This window comes from Pelophylax lessonae (assembly GCF_965119305.1).
Source record: "Pelophylax lessonae genome assembly, chromosome: 4".
In the NCBI taxonomy this organism is placed as follows: Eukaryota; Metazoa; Chordata; class Amphibia; order Anura; family Ranidae; genus Pelophylax; species Pelophylax lessonae.
Window position 1 is genome coordinate 213,024,877 of NC_138771.1, and position 24,866 is coordinate 213,049,742.

Consider the following 24,866-nt stretch of genomic DNA (forward strand, 5'->3'; position numbering starts at 1 on the left):
ATTTTTAAAGCCTTTACAGTTCATTCACTTGGACTTCTTCATGAAAAACATTGAGGGACATCTATAACCCATAAATACACATTCAACATCATGTATGTGTGAACGAGCCATGGTTTCACATCACACAGGTGTGTAAACACCCAACACAGAGTACGTCACTTTTTTCATGTACAGAAAATCCCACAAAAAACAGTACAATTGCTTCCGGATCCCATCGGACAGCCTTATTAAAAGGTTATACAATATACTTGGTGTGTATATAGCTGTGCTTTACATGCTTAGATCATCCTTCCTCCACAACTGTTCTGTCCCAGCCATATGTGTTTTTCTGTTGTGTTGAACTATATCACATGACTATTATTTTATTTTATGCTGACATCTAGTGGTATATTAGTACCACTGCCACAGCGCAAAAACAGTATAAATATTGTACCAAAAAAAAAAAAAAAATATATATATATATATATATATCTATATCCACCTAACTCCACCAATAGTAAGTATAAATAGTGCTCAAATTGTGTACATGTTACAATTAGAAATAAATATAAATAATGTTTGTAGTGTACAAATAGGTGCACCCCAAGAGCATCAGCACCAAAAAATTATCAATATAAACAAAAATAATAACAGGATGTTATCATATAAGTCCATAAATCAAAAAGATCAATAAATCAAGTGTCCAGTGAAAGTCAGTGAAATTGTATGTGCTTCTAAGCCTGGAAACTCGTGCCAATCTGACTGTCATGCAGCAAACTGTGCTCCACACCCCAATGTGTGTAAACTTACCAGAAGGTGTGGACCCCTTAGCAATACTGCATATATGGGTCTATCAGACTTTTTCTGACAAGTAAAGGGATAGTGCTTCCTGGAGTTTCTGAATGACCATGACTCATATATAGGGAACAGAGAAGGATCCAAATAGTGTAATAAGTTCTTTATTAAGTATACAAAAAATTGCACTTACAATGTAGCAGATATGTAATCGCATTTCATGGCAGATGATTAGCATAAAGGCACCCTGGAGGTGTTCACTCTCGTGTCCGCGTTAGACTCTTAAGATCTACTTAAAAGCAACCAAGAATCGGATTACAGTCTTCTCTATGAACTCATTCTCACTCAATATTAGCAAATCTTTCTACGGTTTGGAAAGTTTACATGCACTGAATTTTGTGTATTGAACTTTCTTGTGCAAGCACAAGACCTGTTTCAAGAATTGTGATAGACTGTTTAATTTTTTCTCTTCACAAATGCTTCCTGCATAACCTATGACTTCAGATATGTAAAAGGTATACAGCTATAATAATCACATTTGCAGCAACTTGTCCCAGAAAGAATCTGTGCATCAGCTGCAGTTAAACAGTAAGCAACCTTGTCATGCCCATGATAATGCTGATTTGCAATCAGGCAGATATATATATACGGGTAAAATAAATGTTGAACACATCACCTTTTTCCTAGGTAAATATATTTCTAAAGGTGCTATTGACATGAAAAGTTCACCACATGTCAGCAACAACCCATACAATCAATAACCAAGAAACCAAAACAAATACGTTCAGAAATTACGTTTTGTGTAATAAATTGGAATGACACAGGGAAAAACGATTGAACCAGTTAATTGAAATTCATTTAATAAGGTGTGATTTTGGCCCAAATATTGAAGGTTCTCTGGGGCTCTTCTGTGAACTCTGATCTTTAATTATTTCTGTAGATTTTCTATTGGAAAAGTCGAGTGATTGCCTGGGCCATACTAGCAGCTTTATTTTCTTTTAAAACCAATTGAGAGTTTCTTTGGCTTTGTTTGGGATCATTGTCTTGCTGAAATGTCCACCTTCGTTTCATCTTCATCATCCTGGTAGATGGCAGCAGACTTTTATCAAGAATGTCGTGGTACATTTTTCCATTCATCCTTCAGTGATCTAAAGTTTGCCAGTACCGTATGCTGTAAAACAGCCCCACACCACAATGTTCCTGCCTCCAAACTTCACTGTTGCTATGGTTTTTTTGGGGTGATGTGCAGTGTCATTGGACCTCCAAACACGGCATGTAATATGGCATCCAAATTGTTAAATTTTGGTCTTATCTGAGCATACTATATTCTCCTAATATTTCACAGGCTTGTCTACATGTTGTGCAGCAAACATTTGTTTCAAAAAATTTTATTGAGATTTAGGAGATGCAATCTTTAAGAGAAGCTCCAGCCACCTATCAAAAAAAATAACTCGGCAGCTACAAAAAGTGTAGCTGCTGACTTTTAAACAGCCACTCACCTGTCTCACGATCCTGCGCTGTACTCAGCCCAGCTGTCTTTATCCTCTGTCCACCCTTGGCGGCGCCGGCATCTTAGCTATGGGCACATGACTGTGACAGCTTGTGGCTTCACAGCCGGGTGCCCATTGTGCATGTGCGAGTCGTGCTGCGATTTGTGAATGGTGGATGCAGTCTTCTGGGACCTGTCAGTGTCCCAGAAGATTGCAGGGAAGGAAGAAGGGAAAACTTCCTTTGCTGAGCCTTCGGAATGGAAGTAGGAACCTGTCAAATTCGGGTACCTGCTCCCCAACCCCACTCCTCAAAAGTGCCAATTGTGCAAGAGGAGCGGGGGACAAGTTCTTAAAGTGGATCTTCCTCTTTTGGGTTGAGTTCCGCTTTAAAGGCAAGTTGTGCAGTGAACTTTTATCGAGGTTCAACATGCTTTTTCTTCAGCAATGAAGTATTACGTGGTGATCGTGCATACAAGCCATGGTGGTTGAGTGCATTACTTATTGTTTTCTTTGAAACAATTGTACCTGCTATCTCCATGTCTTTCTGAAGCTTTCCAGAAGTGGTCTTTGGCTCTTGGACAACTCTTCTGATAATTATTTTCATTCCTCTGTCAGATGTTGCGAGGAGCACCTGATCGTGGCCAGTTTATGGTGAAATTATGTTTTCTCTTACGTCCTCTGACAGTCGCCGCCCACTCATACAGTCTTCACTACTGGGTATTGGTCTTATCCACAGGAGTAAGCTAGGCAGAAGATTTTGTTAGAAACATTCACAAAAACTTTGCATAGACCCACCTACAGGGGGCTGTTCCTCTGGTCCAATACCTCCCTGCTAGCAGCATTCCCAATTCAGTTTGTCTTTTGCCTAGTTAGGAGTAGGCAGGCTTCCCTTGGCTGGGGCTGCAGTCTCAGCCTTTTCTTCTTCTTCTTAATTTTTATTTCTGAAAAAGTGATTTTTCTTTACACATAGCTTTTTATTTGTTCCTGTGCTTAGTTAGTCAGACTTCGGAAGACTACAGCGTTTGCAGAGCTGGGAATCGCACTGGTTGTCCTAGAGCCTTACGGAATCCCAGCCTGCCATCGAGCATTAGCAGGCTATGCGTACGCCCAGGCCTCGCAAACTACCTGTCCCTGTCCTCAGGGACAAAGGCCAGCGAAGTAGCTACTTCGCTAGGATGTCACAACTGCGGTACGCCGCGTGTTGCTAGCGTCCTGTTTGGCTGACTGCACCCCCACCCGGAGTGGGAAGCTTCCTGTCACAGAGCGGTACCCACGTTTTTCGCTGGACCGTTGAGTACCATGCTACCCCTCTATGGCATTATCTGTCGGGGGTATATGTGGGGCCTCTGTTATGGGGATGGCAGTCTATGTGGAGTCTGTGATATCCCCCTTATGTCTGTCAGTATAATTCCTGTGTGTCTCTTCACGGTCCCTGCGAGGGCGCTACAGCGGTTCTGCCGCGGTGTGGGGGGTTTTCGGGGGTCCCCGAGTCCCTTGTGATGCTTGTGCAACGTTTTGGGGGTACAGACATGTTTGTAGGGGCCGCATCGGTGTAAAACTGCGGGGCCGCCATTTCAGGTGCGGGCAGGCTGTTTTGACCTCATGTTAGGGCAGCAGCCATTTTCTGAAATGCCTTGGCGCCCTTTCGGGCGCCATCTTTAGTGAGGGCAATGTGTGTTCCTCATGTGCTCGGCGGCCATTTTCTCTGAGCCTCCCCCATAGACTTACATTGGCAACCATTTTCTTGTGGCTCAGACTTATGCTTGGCCTCTAGTGGCGTAACATAATTTCCTCTTTCCAAGCACACAGATCGAGCTGGCAGCGTGGGTACAATATAGACACACTTCTGGGGGCTTTTCTGCTATTTTTTCCTGGTTATATCTCTGCTGCATGTTATTATCTTTCAGTGCTTAGTAGCACAGGCTAGTCAATCATTGTGGTGCATTGCGGTGGGAACCGCCGCTATCGCCGATTTAAAGGGCCAGCGTCATTTAATCTCTAAGTTTTTCTAATTGAGTCCCAGGATAGCAAATTCCCCCCAGCTCTGGTGGAGGGTTCAGGTACTCCTGAATCCTCTGCAGTAGTCTCTCTTACTGCTGCACTTACGACTTTAGGGTCCAAAGTGGATCTGTTGATGTCTGAGCGGGCTTCTAAGAAAAGGCCCAGGCTATCTCAATATTTTGATTCAGAGCTAGATATGGTTGCCACGGACTGTGTACCCCCTGAGGGATCTCAGTCCTCTCAGTCGGATGGGGAGGCGGAGGAGGATTCCCCCTCCGGGTCGGCCAGAGAACGCGCTGCAATGTCTGCGCTCATTAGCTCTGTTAAAGACACGCTACATTTAGAAGACGAGCCCCACCTGCCGGGTAAGCGGTCTTGCTTTGGGACCCGCAAAACCCAGAAGTCGGTTCAGGTGTTTCCCTGTCCCGCTGAGTTTCACGAAACTGTAAACGAACAATGGCGCAATTTAATGCGCAATTTTGTGGTTCCTAAGCAGTTTCAGTACTGTTATCCCTTTGCGTCTCCGGTGGATTTGCGCTGGATTGTGGCCCCTAAGGTGGACCACACTGTATCCAGGTTAAATAAAGCCACTCTGATGCCCGCGGAGGATTCTCCGGTGTTTAAGGACCCGGCGGATAGGTGGGTGGAGTCTCTTACCTGCCACTCCTATCTGGTGGCAGGTTCCTTGATGAAACCCGTGTTCGCCTCAGTAATGGTCTCTCAGGCTGTGGTGGAGTGGACTAAGGTGCTAAGATGCACCCTTGTGGCTGATTCCGCCCCTCCTGCTACTCTGGAGATGGTGGACCAAATTATTCAGGCTGTTTTATACCTGTGTGACGCGGCCTTGGATGAGGCCCCTTTAGTCTCACGCTTATCTGCAGTCGCAGTGACGATCCGTTGCATCGTGTGGTTGAAAAGCTGGTCGGCCGACCAGTCTTCCAAGAAGACTGTATCTGACATCCCTTATGCAGGGAATCGCCTTTTTGGGAACTCCCTGGACGAATTGGTGAAGAGGGTCACTGGGGGTAAAAGTACGCTGCTGCCCCAGGTGTCCAGGGGCAAGTCTTTCAGCGGTAAGCGGGGCCCTTCCTTTAAACCTAACCAGGGGTCCTTTCGTGCCTTCAAGGCACAAGACAAGGGCAAATCCTTTAAGGCCTCTGGTGGCGGGCAAGTCAAAAGCCACCCACACTGGCACGGCGGCCCAGTCCGCCTCGACCTGAAAGGGCGCCCTCACCCGTTTCAGGGGTGGGGGGACGTCTGTGCTGTTTTCCCGAACCTTGGCTGGCCAAGATTCCGGGCAGATGGGTTCAGGAACTCATTTGGTCAGGGTACAAGATCGATTTTCGATCACGCCCAGCGGACAGATTCTTTCCCTCCAGGGCAATGTGCGTCCAATTCTGGACCTAAAGTTTCTGAACCGCTTTGTGCGGGTTCAAAAGTTCTGCATGGAATCCCTCTGATCGGTTGGTGGCCTCCCTGAGTCCCTGAGATTTCCTGGCTTCCATCGACCTCAAGGATGCATATTTACACATCCCCATCTACGGAGGTCATCCGAGGTACCTCCGATTTGCAATCGCGGAGGAGCACTATCAGTTCGTGGCGTTTGCCTTTCGGTCTCGCTTCGGCTCCAAGGGTGTTTACCAAAGTGTTGGCTCCTGTCCTGGCCCTGTTGCGGGCACAGGGGATTGCAATCCTTGGGTATCTGGACGATCTCCTGTTACGGTTGAGTTCCAGTGCCACTCTGTTGCACGACCTGTCAACCACGGTTCAGATACTCCAGGAGTTCGGGTGGACCATCAATTTTCAGAAGTCGACATTGTCTCCTGTTTGCCTCCCTTACCTAGGGATGGTTCTGGACTCCGCCCAGGCGAAGGTCTTCCTGCCGGAGGACAAACTCCACACTCTGCAGAACGAGGTGAGGACTCTGCAGAGTGAGTCCTCATCGCTCAGGACCTGCATGCGGTCCCTGGGATTGATGGTGTCAGCCTTTGAGACGATACCATTTTCACAGTTCCACACACGATCTCTGCAAGCGGAGATTCTAGCCAGGTGGGACAGACGTCCTCATTCCTTGGAAAGGAGGATCTCTTTGAGGCACCAAGTCAGAGAGGATCTTCTGTGGTGGCTCCAGTCTCCGGCTCTGACAGAAGGGAAATCCGTTGTTATGGACGGTGGTCACCACGGACGCCAGCCTGTCGGGCTGGGGTGGCGTTCTGGGCAATTTGTCTGCCCAGGGCACTTGGTCGGAGGAGGAATCCTCCCTACCGATAAATATCTTGGAACTGCGAGCGATCAGACTGTTTGCTCCGTTGGTCGGATCATCTTCAGGGCCGCCCTGTGCGTGTGCAGACGGACAACGCAACTGCGGTGGCTTACATAAATCACCAAGGGGGCACCAGGAGTGTCCGGGCGGCCGAGGAAGTGGCCGAGATTCTGTCCTGGGCCGAGACGCGGGTCATGAACTTACAGGATCAGATACGCAGGTATCTTTTGGCTCCCACAAATCCCGTACATCGGGCAATGACTTCCCTTGTCCAGAATTGTTTCATACTATTGTGGATGAACAATGATGACGCATTAAGCACATGTTGGTGCCTAAGTGTTTTGCACGCCATTATCCTTTTGCGGTACTGGTGGAAGAGTCTCCAAACTTTACGGATCCTGTGGGTAGATGGGTGGAATCCTTGTCCTGCCATTTACATGTGGTAGCAGGTCACATGTTAAAGGCTTTGTGAATGTTTTAGTAGCGGAGACTGCTACTGAATGGGTGAAGTTACTGAAAAGTAACCTGAAACAGCACGGCTTCCCCCTGTGGTACTGCAACTAATAGACCAGTTGACCCAAGCCCTGGTGTTGATGTGTGATACGTCCCTGGACTCAGCTTTGTTGGTGGCCAGGACGTCAGCAGTGGGGATTGCTATTAGGCGCATGGTGTGACTAAAATGCTGGTCGGCTGACCAGGCTTCTAAGAAGGCTGTGACTGATCTTCCTTTTACAGGGGAGAGGCTGTTTGGATCCTCCCTGGGCGAGTTGATCAAAGGTATCATGGGGGGGGGGGGGGTTAAGAGCACTAATCTGCCCCAATCTTCTAAGGGCACGGAGCTGCTTAATAGGCGGGGGCCTTCCTTTATTGCTCACAAACATGTTTTTCGTGCCTCTGGGTCACAAGAAAAAGTTAAACCGTTTAGGTCTTCTGGGGGTTCCAAGAGGCCATGGTCAGGAAAATCTAAGTCCCGGCAATCTGGACCTGCAGACAAGTCCTCGGTTGCATGAAGGGGCTCTCCCTCACCCGAGTCTGGGATGGGGGGGCGTCTTTCAGGAACCCTGGACCTCCTTGATTCAGGACAAATTAGTTCACAAACTGATCAGACTTGGATACAAGGTCGAATTCCGGGCTCGTTTTCAATTATCCCCAGCTCGCTTCAATTATCCCCAGTCCGGTTAAGGGACTTGCGAGAGGCGGTACACAACTTGTTGTCACAGGGAGTGATTGTGCCAGTTCCCTCTCAGGAACGTTTTCAGGGGTGTTAGTCAAACCTATTCACCGTGCCCAGAAAAGAAGGCAAGGTGCGTCCCATCCTGGTTCGCAAAGCCCTGAACTGCTTTGTGCGGGTAAAGAGGTTTCGGATGGGTTCCATCTGCACGGTAGTAGCGTCTCTGCATCAGAGAGATTTCTTAGCCTTCATAGATATCAAGGACGCATATCTACACATCTCTATGTTGGACACCAGCGGTTTTTTCGCTTTGCGGTAGCAGAGGAGTATTATCAATTTATGGCCTTACTCTTTTTGGTCTCGCCTCTGCTCCCAGAGTGTTTACCAAGATACTAGCACCGGTATTGGCATATATTTTTCCAAAGGCCGTTGGCGGCGAAGTCTCTGGTTCACACTTTTGTGCAGGGAGTTTGCCATCTGGCTCCTCTGGTGCGATCCCTGGTACCTCCGTGGGATCTCAATTTGGTTCTGTCGATGCTTCAAAAGCCTCCTTTTGAAAATATTCAAGAACTTCCTCTACTCACTCTGTCACAGAAGGTGGCTTTCTTGGTAGCTATTACTTCCGCAGTTTGGGTGTTGGAGATGGCTGCTTTGTCCTATCGGTCACTTTACCTGGTGATTTATAGGGACAAAGTGGTTTTGCGATCCTGTCAGGTGTTCCTTCCTAAGGTTGTCTGGGGGATTCATTTGACTGAAGATATTGTGTTGCGGTCCCCTTGTCCTGAGCTGAAACATCCTAAGGAAATTGCCTTCCATCCGTTGGATGTGGTAAGGGCTATTCGTGTGTACCTGGTGGTGACTGAACTGATTCAAAAATCCTAATTGCGGCCTGTCCCTTACGAGGATGGACCTCGTAAGGGACAGGCCGCGTCTGCTGCGACCATTTCCAAGTGATCAGGCAGACGGTGGTGCAAGCCTACTCCATTAAGGGTCAGGTTCCTCCTTTCCCTGTTAAAGCGCATCCTATGAGGGCGCTTAGTGCCTCCTGGGCCTTCCGTCATCAGGTGTGCAAGGCGGCTACGTGGTCGTCTGTACACACATTCGCAAAGTTTTATTAGGTGGATATACTTGCATCTTCGGATGCAGCATTTGGCTGCAAAGTTTTGCAGTTGCAGAGGCTTCGGCTTCTTCACGGTGTAATTTTTTCCTAGTGGTAAGCGCCTGTTGTAGTTGAGCTCCTGTTTTTACCTGGTTGACTATGTTTAGCCTGGTTGTGAATTCTGCGTGTTGCTGTGTTTTTTCCCACCCCTTATATTGACTCTGCTTTGGGACATCCCAATGGTCTGAAGACATGGCGCTGTGTCCGTCAGTAAACGAAAGAGAACTGGATTTTTGTCTTACAGTAAAATCTTTCTCTGAGGTTCACTGATGGACACAGCACCCGTCCCTCTGTTGGGTTGTGTTATATGTTGTTCTGACACTGCTTGTTGCAAACTTGAGTTCTATAGCAGGAAGTGATGGTATACTTTCTGGGACTGCCCCAGGGGCATAACCTAAAAGGTTTCCGCCTAGTCCTACTCCTGAAGAGAGAGCAGCATAAAGCCCAACGGTCTGAAGACATGGAGCTGTGTCCGTCAGTGAACCTCAGAGAAAAGGATTTTACGTTAAGACAAAAATCCAGTTTTCTCTTTTGTTCATTGGCGGACACAGCTCCTGATTCTTCTTAACTATTGGGTTATAGTGCTCCCTACAGGAGTAGGACGCTAAGTTGGAATAATCTTGACTACACCAATGGGCAGTTCAAGGGGGTATACACCCACTCTCAGCTATAGGCACTCAGTTTTTTTTTTTTTTTTGCCTAGTCAGGAGTTAAGGACCTAGTTCCTTGCTGGGATTTCTTGTCCTGGCAATTTTTTTTTCATTTTAAATAGAATTCTTTTCCTAATTTTTTTTGTTCCTGATACAACTACAATCAAGTGCCGGATTGGGCGACGAACTGGATAATATAGATCCATAGGGTCCCTCCAGTCCAGCTAGTTTGAGTGGAGTCTTGTCCGAAGCGGTGCCCACCCTGTTCTTACCTGGTGTGGTAAGTAGCTGTCCCCCAACTACCCCTTGAGGGTTTTGGGGTGGATGTGGGCCCCTCCCTGGGATGGTCAGACCCCCGGATTCCCCTCCCTTCCCCCCCCAAGCCCCTCTAAAATTTCAGTCACTGTGGGTCTTTCTCTGAACTCTGCCTCAGCCAGAGTGTTTCTTCGGGAAAAACTCCAGACACTGCAGGAGGCAATTCAGCTTCTGTTCAGCAGACGGTCATCCCTCCGGGCTTGCATGCGCAAGCTGGGCCTGATGGTGTCCACCCCGAGGTGGTCTTTTAGCACAGTTCCACATAAGATCTCTGCTAAAGAGATTCTGGTGAAATGTGTCAAGGATCCACAGTCTCTAGAGGTGACTTCACTCGCACTTTGACAGGGAAAATCCTTCTCCTGTACTGGACGGTTGTCTCCACAGATGCCAGCCTGTCCAGGTGGGGAGTTGTCCTCAGCAAAGACGTGCTCAGGGGGTCTGGACTCTGGCAGAGCCTAGATTGCCGATTAGTGTACTGGATACTGGAGCTCTGAGCGATCCGACTTTGACTCATTGGACAATTGTCTTCAGGGGTGTCCGGTACAAATTAATTTGGACAATGCCAAGGCCGTGGTCTGTCAATCACCAAGGGGGCACAAGAAGTGTCCTGGCGGCTCGGTAAGTAGCCAGCATTCTAAGGTGGGCTGACTAATTCCAGCCCTCTCAAACCTCTGCTACGACTCCTGTGCAGGATTCAGGCAGAAGGGATTTCGGTCATTCTAGTGGCTCCAGACTGGCCTCGCCAGTTTTGGTATGCCGATCTGGTACGGCTGGTCACCGATGCTCCTTGGGGACTTCCTCTCAGGGAGGATCTGCTGTCCCAAGGACCAATCTTCCATCCTGCTTTACAGTCGCTGGCTTTAGCGGCTTGGCTGTTGAACACCAGGTGCAGAATGGTGGAGGTTGGTTTGAATCTGTGATTCCTACGCTGTTAAAAGGCAGGAAATCTGCCTCTAGGGAAAATCTACTATGGTACGTGGAAGACGTACATTGTGTGGTGTGATTCTCTTAAGGTTCATCCTTGCGGTTTCTTGGTGGACCGGATCTTAATCTTCCTTCAAGGGGGGGGGGTTGAACAAAAATTGGCCTTGAGTACCATCAAGGGCCAGGTATCGGGTTTTGACGGTCTTTTTCCAATGACCTTTGGCCACACACTCCCTGGTGCCTGTTGCTGCCATGGAATCTCAATGTTTTGCTTTCAACTCTACTGAAGCTTCTCTTTGAAAATAGTCAGGAGGTTTCCCTGCTTACATTGCCCCAGAAGGTGGCCTGCTTTGGTTGCTTTCACCTCTGCATGCAGGGTGCCGGAACTGACGGCGTTATCCTGTCGTTCACCGTATGGTGCTTCACAAGGATAAGGTGGTGCTTTGCCTCCGTCCGTCATTCCTTCCAAAGGTGGTCTCTGACTATCATTTGAATGAAGACATTGTGTTGCCTTCCCTGTGTCCCAGGTCTAATCATCTGAAGAAAATTGCCTTGCGTGTCTTGGATGTGGCCCGGGTGTGCCTGGCAGCTACGGAGTCTTTTAGGAAGTCAGACTCTCTATTTGCGCTCACGGATGGACCTCACAAAGGGTTGTCTGCTTCTTCTGCAACCAGTTCCAAATGGATCAGACGGTGGTACAGGCCTATTGCATCAGGGATCAAGTTCCTCCTTTCCCTGTTTAGGCACACTCTACTAGGGTGCTTTGTGTCTCCTGGGCTTTCTGTCTTCAAGCGTCAGTGATGCAGGTTTGCAAGACGGCCACCTGGTCGTCAGTGCACGCTTTTACAACGTTTTTTTTGTAAAGTGGCTGTGTTTCCACCTGCGGATGCTTCTTTTGGCTGCAAAGTTTTTGCTGGCTGCTGTTTGGAGGACCCTTGAGGGTGTATTGTTTTTCAGGTGAGCTCCAGTTGTTTATGGTTGAGCTCTGTTACCTAATTGGCTATGGTTATCCCTGGGAATCATTTTCTGATGTTTTCCCACCCCTCATGTTTAACACTGCTTTGGGACGTCCCAATGCTTAAGGAGAATCAGGAGCTGTGTCCGTCAATGAACAAAAGAGAAAATGGGATTTTGACTTAAAAATCAATTTCTCTGATGTTCATTGACGGACACATCACCCTCTCCCCTCTGTGGAGTTGGCTCTCTTCTGACACTGCTTGTAACAAAACTGAGTGCCTAAAACTGAGAATGGGTGTATACCCCCTGTGACTGCCCAGTCAAGCTTTTTCGTGCCTAGTGTCCTCCTGTAGGGGGCAGTATAACCCAATGGTTAAGAAGAATCAGGAGCTGTGTCCGTCAATGAACAGGGAAATGGATTTTATGTTAAGTCAAAAATCCCATTTCCTTTTTTGTACATCACAGGACACAGCCATAAACCATAACATATGGATTATATAGCCACCTTTAGGTGAAGGACATCGGCAACCAATCAGAATTGATGCCCCCCCTATATAACCCCTCCCACACAGGAAGTACCTCAATTTTTCGCCAGTGTCTAAGGTGATGTCACTGTGGAGAGTCTCTCCACATTTTTCTTATTTTCTCTTCAAAAGAAGACAGAAGATTATGCTATTTCCCCCGATCATTGAATCTAAGGGGTTAAGCTATCAGTCAATCCTAAGCAGTCAATGGACTAAAAAGATGGTACCTGAGCCTCGGGAAGCAGATACGTGGTTTTGCCTGTAATGCTGTCGTGGTTTTGCCTGTAATGCTGTCCTTTTTAGGCGCTGGACCCTGGGATCCGAACCTTTGGCAATACCTAACCCCAAAGGCTCTCCGTGCAGGATGCTCTATGGGTCCAAGGCCATGGCCCCTCTTGTATAGGGGACCCAATCCTTGAAGGTTGCCAAGACAAAGCTCGCCGTGATGGGTGAAGATTGGATTCCTGTTTTCAAAACAGGACTGGTGAGTCCAAAAATATTTACTTATTCAGCAAACCTTAAACTTAAAAATTGCTGGCATAATTGCAAATTGTAAATATTTTATGCACTGTTCCTTTTAAAAAATAAGAGACCATGTGTCATATGTATTCCTCCATGAGACTGGATGTTATGCTTACAAGTTACATCTTGTTGAGGCTGTTATGGGATTGTTGCAAAGCTTGATTTAAATATTTATTTGCCTATTGTTTCACAGTGTGTTGTACCCTGAGCTGATCACCTCAATAGTATCAGTACTGACAAACAAGATTCAGCCTAAGCTGCTCTCACCCTATTTGTTGTGTTCGCCCTGGCACATAAGCGTCCGCATGTTTGTCTCTGCCTTGATCGCGTGTCTATGGCGTAGGTCTATTTGCGCACGCGCAGGAATCATCGCCTTTAAATACAGGCGTACGCCTCATGGAGGGCGTGTTCTAACGCAATTGGCGTACACATGGATGCCACGTCTCACTTGCATAAATGTGCGTGTTCTGCAAGTACCTTTTCACTGTAGCTGGTTCCATTTTTAAGACTGGTATTTGCCATCACCTTGGTATCCCAGACCTTAACGAAATGGGCTAAGATTTTGCGCCAGGATCTGGAGGGGAGTCAACATCCTTCTGAGCTGATGGATCAGTTGATCCAAGGGTTACAGTATATTTGTGATACATCCCTGGATGCGGTCCCCCTGGCCAGCAGGGTTTCTGTTACAGCAGTGATCCTTTGCCACATGATCTGGTACAAGTACTGGTCAGCTCACCAGGCTTCTAAAAAGGTACTGACTGATCTTCCCTTTGTAGGTGACCGTTTGTTCGGTGCCTCTATGGAAGAGATCATTAAGGGCCTTATAAAAGTCAAGAGTACTTTGCTTCCACAGGCTGCGAACGGCAAGGAATCTCGTCGTACAAGAGGTCCCTTCTTTCAGGGATTCAGGACTTGCATGCAAGTGCTAATGGTCTCCACCTTCGAGGCAGTTCAGTTTGCGCAGTTCCTCACCAGACTTTTGCAAAGTCATATGTCATTGGACAATCTGATTTTGTTGAGTTGGCGTTTGAGGGAGTCTCTCCTATGGTGGCTCCTTCCCCGGCCCTACGTCTGGGAAAATCTTTTCTTCCCCTGTATTGGACTGTAATCACCATGGATGCTAGTCTGTCTGGATGGGGAGGTTTCTTGTGAGTGTGTTCAGCCCAAGGTGTGTTGATTCAGGAGGAGTCCAGGTTGCTGATAAACATCCTGGAAATTCTGGCGTTCTCAATTGGCAGATCGTCTGCAGGGACGCCCTGTGCAGATACAATCAGACAATGCCACGGCTGTGGCATATGTCAATCATCAAGGGGGCACAAATAGTGCCTGGCAGCCCGGGAAGTGGCTGGCATCTTGAGGTGGGTAGAATATGTTCTAGCCCTCTCTGCTGTGCACATTCCAGGGGTAGAGAATTGGCAAGCGGACTAATTCAGCAGACGTTGAATCCGGGAGACTGTTCTCTTCACCTTCAGGTATTTCATCAACTGTGTCTTGGTTCAAAAGGTGCAAAGGTTCATGTGAAGGTCTCGGCATCCTTTGGCCGACGCCGCAGATGCTCTGCTGGTTCTTGGTGTCAGTATCGTCTGATTTATGCCTTTCCTTCCAATTCAACTTCTGTCGAGACGGCTACGCAGAATCGAGATAGCAGAAATTCCAATCATTCTGGTGGCACCAAACTGGCCTCGCCAGTCCTGGTACACAGGCCTGGTAAGGCTGGTAGCAGATGTCCCTTGGAAACTTCTTCTCAGGAAAGATCTTCTGTCTCAGGGAACAACCTTGCACCCTGTTTTACGGTCGATGGCTTTAACGGCGTGGCTATTGAAAGCCAGGTGCTTAAAGACAGAGGGCTGTCTGAGTCGGTGATTCCTACGTGGTTGAAGGCTAGGAAATCTACTTCCAGGAAGGTTTATCATCCAGTTTGGAAGGTGTACATTACTTGGTGTGAGTCGCGGGGGGGGTTCTCCCTTCTCCTTTCTCCTTTTTCCTTTTCTGTGTCTCACCTTTTGGAGTTTCTAAAATTGGGTGTAGATCAACGTTTGGCTCTGGGCACCATCAAGGGCCAGATTTCCTCTTTGGCTATTGTTTTCCAAAGTCAGTTGGCAGCGAAGTCCTAAGCTCACATTTTTGTGCAGGGAGTTCTCCATCTGGCTCCTCCGGTGCGATCCCTGGTACCTCCGTGGGATCTTAAAGTGGTTGTAATCCCACTTTAAAGACTTTAACCTATAGGTAAGCCTATATTAAGGCTTACCTATAGGTGCTATAAATATCTCCTAAACGTGCACCGTTTAGGAGATATTTACAGTGCATGCAGCCGATGACGTCATCGGCGCATGCGCTCTGAAGGAACGGCCACCTGTGCCGTTCCTTCAGAGCCCTGTGCCGTGAACGCAGGGCCGTGAACGCAGGCTCCCGCGCGGGAGTGATGTAATCATGCCTCCGGCCACTCAGATGGCCGGAGGTCGCGAACCAGGAAGCAGGACGGCCGAACATGTCGGCCGCCCTGTCGCTGAGCGGGTGGCACTGCGGGGGCTTCGTTTTAAGGTAAGTACTTCATAATGAGCTAATATGCATCGCATAGCTCATTATGTCTTTACAGGTTTTTTTTTTTTTTTCCCTCATTTTTTTGGCTGAGTTTACTTCCTCTTTAATTTGATTCCGTCAGTGCTTCAAAGGCCTACCTTTGAAAATATTTGAGAAATTCCTCTGCTCACTCTGTTGTAGAAGGTGGCTTTCTTTGTGGCTATTACTTCCGCAAGTCGCCTGTCGGAGTTGGCTGTGTTGTCCTGTTGGTCTCCTAACTTGGTGATTCATAGGGACAAAGAGGTGTGACAACCCTGTCAGGCGTTCCTTCCTAAGGTTGTCTTGTGGTTTCATTTGAATGAGGACATAAAGGCTACCATCTTTATGTCCTGAGCCTAAACATCCTAAGGAAATTGCCTTACATTCCTTAGATGTGGTAAGAGCGATTTGGGCTTACCTGGTGGTAACTGAACCGATTAGGAAATCCGATTCTTTGTTCTTACAGATGGACCTCGTAAGGGGCCTTCCATCTTCTGCAACCATTTCCAAGTGGTTTAGGCAGATAGTGGTGCAGGCCTACTCCATTAAGGGTCAGGTTCCTCCTTTCCCTGTTAAATCTCATTCTACGGGGGCGCATAGTGCCTCCTGGGCCTTCCGTCATCAGGCGTCAGTGGTTCAGGTGTGCAAGACGGCTACGTGGTCATCTGTACACACATTCACAACATTTTAGAAGTTGGATGTACTTGAATCTTCGGATGCAGCATTTGACTGCAAAGTTTTGCAGTCTGCGGTTGCGGAGGCTTCCGCTTCTTGAGGTTGAAAATTTTTTCTGGTGGTGAGGTCCAGTTGTTCTTAGTTGAGCTCCTGTTGTTGTTATCTGGTTGGCTATGTTTAGCCTTGTTGGGAATTCTGCGTTTTTTTTTTTTTTTTTGCCACCCCTCATGTTGCACTGCTTTGGGACATCCCAATGGCCTGAAGAATAGAAGCTGTGCCAGTGAACGAAAAAGAAAACTGGATTTTTTTCCTACCATAAAATCTTTTCTCTGATGTTCACTGACAGACACAGCACCCGCCCCTCTTTTGGGGATGAGTTATTTGTTCTTCCGACACTGCTTGTTACAAACTTGGGTCCTACAGCAGGAAGTGATGGTATACCGTCTGGGACTGTCCCAGGGGCATAACCAAAAAGGTTTCCGTCTAGTCCTACTCCTAGAGAGCAAGAGCATAAGCCCAATTGTCTAAAGACTTGAAACTGTGTCTGTCAGTGATCCTCAGAGAAATGGATTTTACGGTAAGACAAAAATCCAGTTTTTTGTTTGGGCAAATTACCAAATCTTGGAGGCAATCAATGGCCCCCCATTTGTGGGAGTATTGTGTAGTATAGTGTCCCATAGAAAATGTTGCATCTGATAGGAAAGTAAAGGCTTTTTGGCAAATCTGTTGGGGTGTACTCATTTATTCTGAGCATTAGATATAGATAGATATATCTTTTCATGTGGCGACACTGAAGAAATTAGACTTTGCCACAATGTAAAGTAGTGAGTGTACAGCTTGTATAACAGTGTAAATTTGCTGTCCCCTCAAAATAACTCAACACAACCATTAATGTCTAAACCGCTGGCAAAAAAAAGTGAGTACACCTCCTAAGTGAAAATGTCCAAATTGGGCCCAAAGTATCAATATTTTGTGTGGTCAACGTTCTTTTCCAGCACTGCCTTAACCCTCTTGGGCATGGTGTTCACCAGAGCTTCACAGGTTGCCACTGGAGTCCTCGTCCACTCCTCCATGACGACATCGTGGAGCTGGTGGATTTTAGAGACTTTGCGCTCCTTCACCTTCCTTTTGAGGATGCCCCACAGATGCTCAATAGGGTTAAGTGCCCGGTTCACATATGAGATGCGGAAACCCTGCAAGTCAACATCGGGTTCCTGCATCGCATTTAAATCTCAGTTCACACTGCCAAATGAGAATCGCAGGGGGTGTCAATACAAAGTTAATTACATCCCCAGATCAGTTCGCAAATCTCAGTGTGAACTGCCTGTGATTTGAGACGGGAACCAGATGTGGATTTGCAGGGTTCACACCAATGCGATCCGATTCATGTCTGCACTACCATGCAATCCGATTCTGCTGTGGACCCAGAAAAGGGTCCTGTGAATGTTCTGTCCGAATCCTGCCATACAATCTGTATGGCTGAATTCGCATCGCACAGACATCGCATATGATTTTAAGAGCAGTGCGCTCCGAATCACATGCAATGTTTGTCATAGCTATAGTGTAATCTGGGACTTGGGTCTGGAGATCCAGTTAGACTTTTCTCCTAAATAGTAAGGACTTTCACAAATGTTTTAACTGTTTAGTGTTTTGTGTAGGGGGTGTACCAATGGGGGATTGTTTCCCTATCCCGGAGTTCTTCTTTAAGCATTTGTCAAGATAGTATTTTGTCTCCATTACACCGCCGAAACCTAGTTTAACATTTATTCCTACCTAGAAAACCTGAACAAAACCATATGATATGATCTTTCACTTTAAATCCTGCCCCATAGCCAAATTAGGAAGTGAAAGGAAATCTTTGCAACATGAGGGAATGCTGGGGTGTCACCAGAACTAGTATCCCAATTGGAAGATTTCCCCTCTTTTCATGTTCTGATGTCAACCCAAAATTTGGGATTTTCTTTTACTTTTACATTTGATAATGGTAAACCGGAAAAATACAGGTGTTCTAATCTCTCGCCACTTAAGTTTGCCTTTAGTGACACTTTATAGACGAAAAAAAAGGGTTCAGAAAAAAAAAAAAAAAAAAGATTATAAGCACCCCTGTACAAATGCCAGTATAAGGCACATGAGTAAACCTAAATTGCATCACATGTGAGATATCAACGCAAACCTCAAAATAAGAGCAATAATTCTAGAGCCATAATTCACGGTTAACGCTAAAGGGATAGTTCGCCTTTACCACAAAACTGCCTATGAAGTTTAGGGGCTACTGTAGATAAAAACAAACTGTGCAGCTCTGACTAAAGTTGAAAAAAGCCCTTGCTATAGATCAGGGCCATTTACATACCTTTAAGAAGCCTGACTGAAAAGCTTCCAGGACATTGCAAAGTACTCCCAGGGCTTTGCTAAGAGAGACTGTCACGGGGCTTACCTTTGTCGGAGTCTGTAACGCAGAGATGTACGCTCACCCGTGCAGATATCCACAGTCCAAGGTGACCAGGTAAGAAAGCCACCTGAGCTGTGAATCTGTGCACCGGGGCTTGGCAGGGACGGGGCTTCAATAGGCAGGAATACAATGGGAAGGGAAGTCCAGGAATAACTAGTCACTGGATGACACGAGTCCGGATAAGGATCGCAGGAACAAGAAGGAGCGAAGGTAAGAATGGAAGCCGGGGTGAGTCTGGAACACACGCTTAGGAAACAGGAACAAAGTCTGTCAAACAGGAACAAAGATCAGCAATGAACTGACAATGCTCTAAGTGAGAGGCAGTGTTTTATAGCTTGCTTAATTGAGCAATTGGCTTCAGGTGGACAATGAGAGATAGGAGTATACTCAGGTGAAGTCCAGCCCCCTAGTGCTGCAGGCAATACCAGATTAACAAGAAAGGATCCATATGAGCTGAAATGTGGCTCAGAGGTAGGATAACAGGACAGAATGTCAAAGTACACAGGTTCAAATCCCATGTCAGGTACTTAACGATGACCACGCCTGGCTGTCTGTAAGCCATGGCGAGAACCGGGACAGTACCCCCCCTTTTAAAGACACCCTCCGGACAGGAACAGGTTATTTGCAGAGGTATTTTACAGGATAGGCATTCGCAGCTATTAATACTTCCTCAAACAACTTCAGGTCCTCCTTACGTACCACAGTGCCATTAGAAGCATATGTGCAGTCAGGTGAAAGAACTTCGTTGTCAGGGCAGGAAGTAATGAAGGTGCTTACTAGAACAGGAGTTTCTTTGGAAAGAGGTACAGACGTTACTGGAGCTGGAGGAGGGACTTCCACGGGGGTATTGGTTTCAACGCTTGCCATAGTCTGGGTGCCCTTTTCAGACACAGAACGGGGACAGGGCTGGCAGCAACCTTTGCAGTTTCCAGTCTGTTTTTCTGAGAAGACAGGATGGATCTGCATGGTATCCACTGTGAAAGCCTTAGGCCTGGATGGACGAATTGGGCAAAATGTGATAAAATGTCCCCTCTCTCCACAATAGAAACAAAGGCCACTGTTTCTCCTACGGTCTCTTTCTTTGAAAGACAGCCTGGTGCGCACGGCGCAAATCTCCATGGGCTCCTCTTTAACCACTTCCCCACTAGCCACTGTGCTGCTACTGCGGCACAGTGGCTCGTTATCGTCTAGCGACGTAGACCTACGTCGCTAGACTCCTCCCCTGTAGGCGGCGCTCGCGCGCCGCCGGAGGCGCGCTCCTGCTGTTTTCATTCACAGCGGGAGTCGGGCCAGGGGAGGAGCGGCGGCGATCGCCGCTGCTCTGCCCCGATCGTCGGGGAATCCAGTTTGGAGATCCGCCCGCCTGTGTAAACAGAGCGGGCGGATCTCCTAAATGACAGATCGGAGTGTTCAGCATAGCTGAACATCCGATCTGTCCCTGGCTCACACAGTCACCTCCCCCCCCCCCCACACGTCAGTAAGCACCAGGCATACATTAACCCCTCCCTCTCCAATAAAATTAACCCCTTCCCTGCCAGTGTCATTTTTACAGTAACAGTGCATATTTATAGCACTGATTACTGCAGTAATGTCACTGGTACCCCCAAAAGTGTCAAAAATGTCAGTCAAGGGTCCGATCTGTCCGCCGCAATGTCGCAGTCCTGCAAAAAAAAAAATCGCAGATCGCCGTCATTACTCGTTAAAAAAAAAAAAAAACACCAAAAATGACATAAATCTTTCCCTTAGTTAGTAAACGCAATAACTTTTGCGCAAACCAATCAAAATACGCTTATTGCGATTTTTTTTTACCAAACATGGGTAGCAGAAAACAAATTGGCCAAAAATTTTAAAAAAAATTGGTTATTACATCTTTTTTGGGGGGAATTTCATATAAAAAAATGTTAAAAATATTATTTTTTCAAAATAAATGCTCTTTTTTTGTTTATAGCGCAAAAAGTAAAAATCGCACAGGTGATCAAACACCACCAAAAGAAATCTCTGTTTGTGGGGAAAAAAGGACGTAAATTTTTTGGGTACATTGTCAGTTAAAGTCGCACAGCGCCGAATCGCAAAAAGTGGCCCAGACGTAAGACAACAAAATGCTCTAGTGGTAAAGTGGTTAACCTCTGGAGGATCAAGGCATATTGGAGTAGTGTCAGGGTGACAAGGCTGGCTTGTACCGTGACCAGGCAGAGTCATCATATTCGTATGGGTTTCCTTTTGCTCTAGGTACCCGGGGTCTGCGGGAACCTGGAGCAGGCTTGGAAGTAGCTTTCTGAGAGGGAAGACACCGAGAGTCCATGGCAGTTATAAGTGACTCCCAATTGTCCAAGATAGGACTTTTCTCCTGCAGCTTCTGGTATGCCCATGTCTTCATCCTTCCGGAAAGCAGATTAATAGCAGAATGAACCTTGATAAAGACACTGTAATAGGTCCTGGGCTTAAGGACAAACAGGAGCTCACAATCCATCCGGAAGGTTGTACATGAGGAACGGGAACCTTCAAATCTGTCAGGTAACAAGACATAGGGTTCTGGATGTGCAGGTTCCAGGGCTGGTTGTACTGCGCCTTTAAGTATCAGTACTTCTTGCTGCAACTCAGACACAGTCTAGGCCAGGCTGGAAACCTGCTGGGTGAGCTGCTTGCACAACTCTGCGGACTCCATATGGTCAGTTCATTATGTCACGGGGCTTACATTTGTCGGAGTCTGTAACGTAGAGATGTACGCTCACCCTTGCAGATATCCACAGTCCAAGGTGACCAGGTAAGAAAGCCACCTGAGCTGTGTATCTGTGCACGGGGGGTTGGCAGGGACGGTGCTCCAATAGGCAGGACCGGCAGGAATACAATGGGAAGGGAAGTCCAGGAATAACTAGTCACTGGATGACACAAGTCCTTATAAGGATCGCAGGAACAACAAGGAGCGAAGGTAAGGATGGAAGCCGGGGTCAGTCTGGAACACACGCTTAGGAAACAGGAACAGTCTGTCAAACAGGAACAATGATCAGTAACAAAGTCTGTCAAACAGGAACAAAGATCAGCAATGAAGTGTTTTATAGCTTGCTTAATTGAGCAATTAGCTTCAGGTGGACAATGAGAGACAGGAGTATACTCAGGTGAAGTCCAGCCCCCTAGTGCTGCAGGCAATACCAGATTAACAAAACAGGATCCATATGAGCTGAAGTGTGGCTCAGAGGTAGGATAACCGGACAGAATGTCAAAGTACACAGGTTCAAATCCCATGTCAGGTACTTAACGGCGACCACGCCTGGCTGTCTGCCATGGCGAGAACCGTGACAGAGACCTAGTTATCACTGCTCACCTCCAATATCACCGGAGTGAATTGCCAAATGCTGAGCTCAGAGCTACTGCATCAGGGGAGAGAAAGAATATGTGAGGGGGTTTGAATCAGAGAAAGAGCTCACTCCTGTGATGGTGGAGGTGGGCAGCGATGACTAGGCCTCACTTAGCAACGTCCTGGAAGTACTTAGCAATGTTCTGGGAGTATTCTAGTCAGGCTTCAGGAGTTATGTAAAATGGTCTACACCTATAGCTAGGGTATTATTCATCTTTGTTCAGAGCTGCACAGTTTGTTTTAATCTAGAAACATCTCGAACCTGCAAAGGCAGGATTTTTGTAAAGGTGAACTATGCTTTTAAACTGAGAGGCCTTTAAAGCTTAATCTATGGAGAATTTTGGGTACCATCGTTTTTTAAGAATTTACATACATGCTCAATTTTAAGGCTCAACATGTTTATTTACTCAACACAGCCCCATCTTGTATATTTTATCAAAGGATTAGGTAGGTTGTATTTGTTTTGCACTAAAATTCTTTTTAGTGTATTTTTTTCCTGGATATGTGCATTTGATAAACAGCTGGGCAAATACTGTACAACAAAAAACTTCAACTGCCACTATTTTATTCTCCAGAGCCTCTACTTTCAGAAAATATAGTTTTTGGGGGTTTAAAGTAATTTCTTGAACAAAAAATGCAGATTTTTATGTGTGTGAAAAATTGCTGCTGTAGAAGGGGTTAAAGCTTGCAGTTGTAAACAAGCGTTGCGTTTATGGTTAAATTTTATTTATTTTTTACATCTTGCAAAATGAAAAAAGGGAACCCAAAGATTTGCCTAATCTCACCGTTTTGAGTTCTCCAGTAATAGCAGAGCCCTGCGTTGGACATAAGGACACTGAAGAATAATCTGCCACTAGGGTATAGGTCAGTGCAGACTGTTTTTCCTGCCCACTAGGCCTAAAGGAGCAGTTTTACTGTTTTGTCACAACATCCCCACTGCAAGGGGAGGATTTTTTTTCCCTTGTGCTTGGTTTTAAAACATTTGAGGGAGATATTCTGAGACAATTGACTTTCCAGGGAAAGATGTAATTGCATGTGTGTTTTTCTGTAAAATATATCCAGGCTGTTGGGAGGGGAATAGTTTTGTTGTTTTATTTTAATTTGTTTTGTTTTTTTACAGAAATAAAGGAAGCAGTTGTCATGCATTAGTTGCTTGCAACACTGCAGGATTGGAAAAAGAAAACAAGTTCAAGTTTGAAATGGATGCTTGTAAGCCAGACTGTTTTAATGATGCTTCATTACAGTCATCAAATTCTTCACTAACATCGGGGAAAAAAACAAAAGCTGTAACTAGTCTTAAGAATGATGGGACTGTATCTCCATCTGCTAGTTTGTTTTCTAGTCACTTTAATGGTCATTTTTATCGTGTGCCCTATTTAACTCCTGCTTTTTATTCTAAATGCTTTCATGGTCCTGCATACCCTTTATCAGCAGTGTGCTCTCATCGTGTAAATGATTTGTATAATGGCACTCCAGAAGTTCATGCAGAGACCAGAACATACAATGGACATTTTAGAAGCAATGACTTGGACTTGGATTTGAAGAATGCAGAAACTCATCAGTCTGACTGTAATGAGCCATTAGAGATTCTTCCTGGAGAGAAGAAGTCGATCACCATTGTGTGTGAAGCAAGGTACGCATTCATTGTTAGTGGAATATATTTGTGACACTAGTTTGATCCAACGTTATTTACCTCTTTTTTTGAAAATTCTTTTTATTCAGTGTAGCAGGATTTCCAGGTATTGGGCCTGATATGGGTCTGCCATTGTTACCGGGAACACTTCCAACACATTTAAGTTGAAAACCCAAGTGTGAGAGCTGAGACAATGACCATTCCGGCATCTTTGGTTTTGTTTATTTTGTAATGGGGATGGGAGAAGGGAATGAGTGGGATACTCCTCTGGCTCAACTAGGTTTAACTGGGACACTTTGTAGAAAAATGCCTGTTAGCGCTGTCCTGACGCCTGCTGAATGCTGACCAATGCTTCCTGGCACTTGAAAATACTGTTTTGCTGAACTGTGCTGAAACTTCAACTCAGAAGATCCAAGACTGTAGCAACACTTGACTCTTGGCACTCTGTCTAGCTCAAAAGTCCTGCGAATAGCTCCCTCTAGCCCTTCACTGACTGAGGTAGCTCCTTGTAACTGCTTGTGCTGCTGAAACTCTTACACTGTACACTGCAGGCTGTACACTTAACTCTTCAGGGCCCAACTGCTGGCGACCCCTTTACACTTCAGGGTCCTCTGACTAGGCACCCCCTCTAACACTTCAGGGTCCTCTGACTAGGCACCCCCTTTACACTAGCTGGCCCCTGGATCCCTGGGACCTTCATCGGAGTGGTCCCCTCTACACTAGGCAGACCCTCAGGGGCAATTCACAGTACTCACGAACTTGGAATGCTTTCCTGGAACTGAACCCCTCTATCTCTGCTGGTCCTCGGTACACCGGATCCTCTCTGCAGCTCAGCTCTCTGTACTCTCAGGCAGCCACCCGAGACACCCGATCTTTCTGTCAGGAGTAGAGACAGCCGTACTCTCCCTCCTGGGACTCTGCTTCCTTCCAAAGATGCTGCGTCGTGCCTTCCTCTCAAACTTATACCCGCTCCCAGAATCCTCTATAGCAAAATCTGCCTTCTGGGGTAGATACAGGCCTGAATGAGCCACTGATTGGGTTTCCTCCACTGCCCAATGAGAATCCTCTCAAGGAGCCAGTGGGGAGACTCCTCTCAGCAGCCACACCTGGGAGACATAACAGCCCAGCTTAAAATTATGTCCCTGCTGTTAGGCAGCCAAGGCCCACTATACTTTTGCCTAGAACCTACCTTGTAGGGTGCTACATAAGTTTCAAAGTTGAGGTACAAAACAGAGTATATTGGGCAAACCCAGGTTTGGCACATATACATCACAACTAAAAAAAAAAAAAACCTTAAAACAGTATTACAGGTCCCCTAATTGGCACTAGAACTAGAAACGTGCTTCAATGACCTTCAAAGATGCTTATATGATGTAGGATATCAGCTACTCGGGTTTGTTGTGCAAAGCTAAATCCAGATTAAACTTTCAACTCTTCGGAATGTG

The 24,866-nt window shown here is 46.5% G+C and overlaps 1 protein-coding gene across 1 annotated transcript in view; it reads left to right on the plus strand.

Annotated features, from left to right (window-relative positions):
- MOV10L1 (Mov10 like RNA helicase 1) overlaps positions 1-24,866 on the plus strand; it is a gene marked incomplete at its 3' end in the record, with an annotated part of 461,653 nt that overhangs the window by 106,821 nt on the left and 329,966 nt on the right. The window contains exon 7 of the mRNA XM_082256834.1: positions 22,909-23,421. Within this exon, the coding sequence (XP_082112960.1) occupies positions 22,909-23,421 (513 nt within the window). The remainder of the gene's footprint in view (positions 1-22,908; positions 23,422-24,866) is intronic.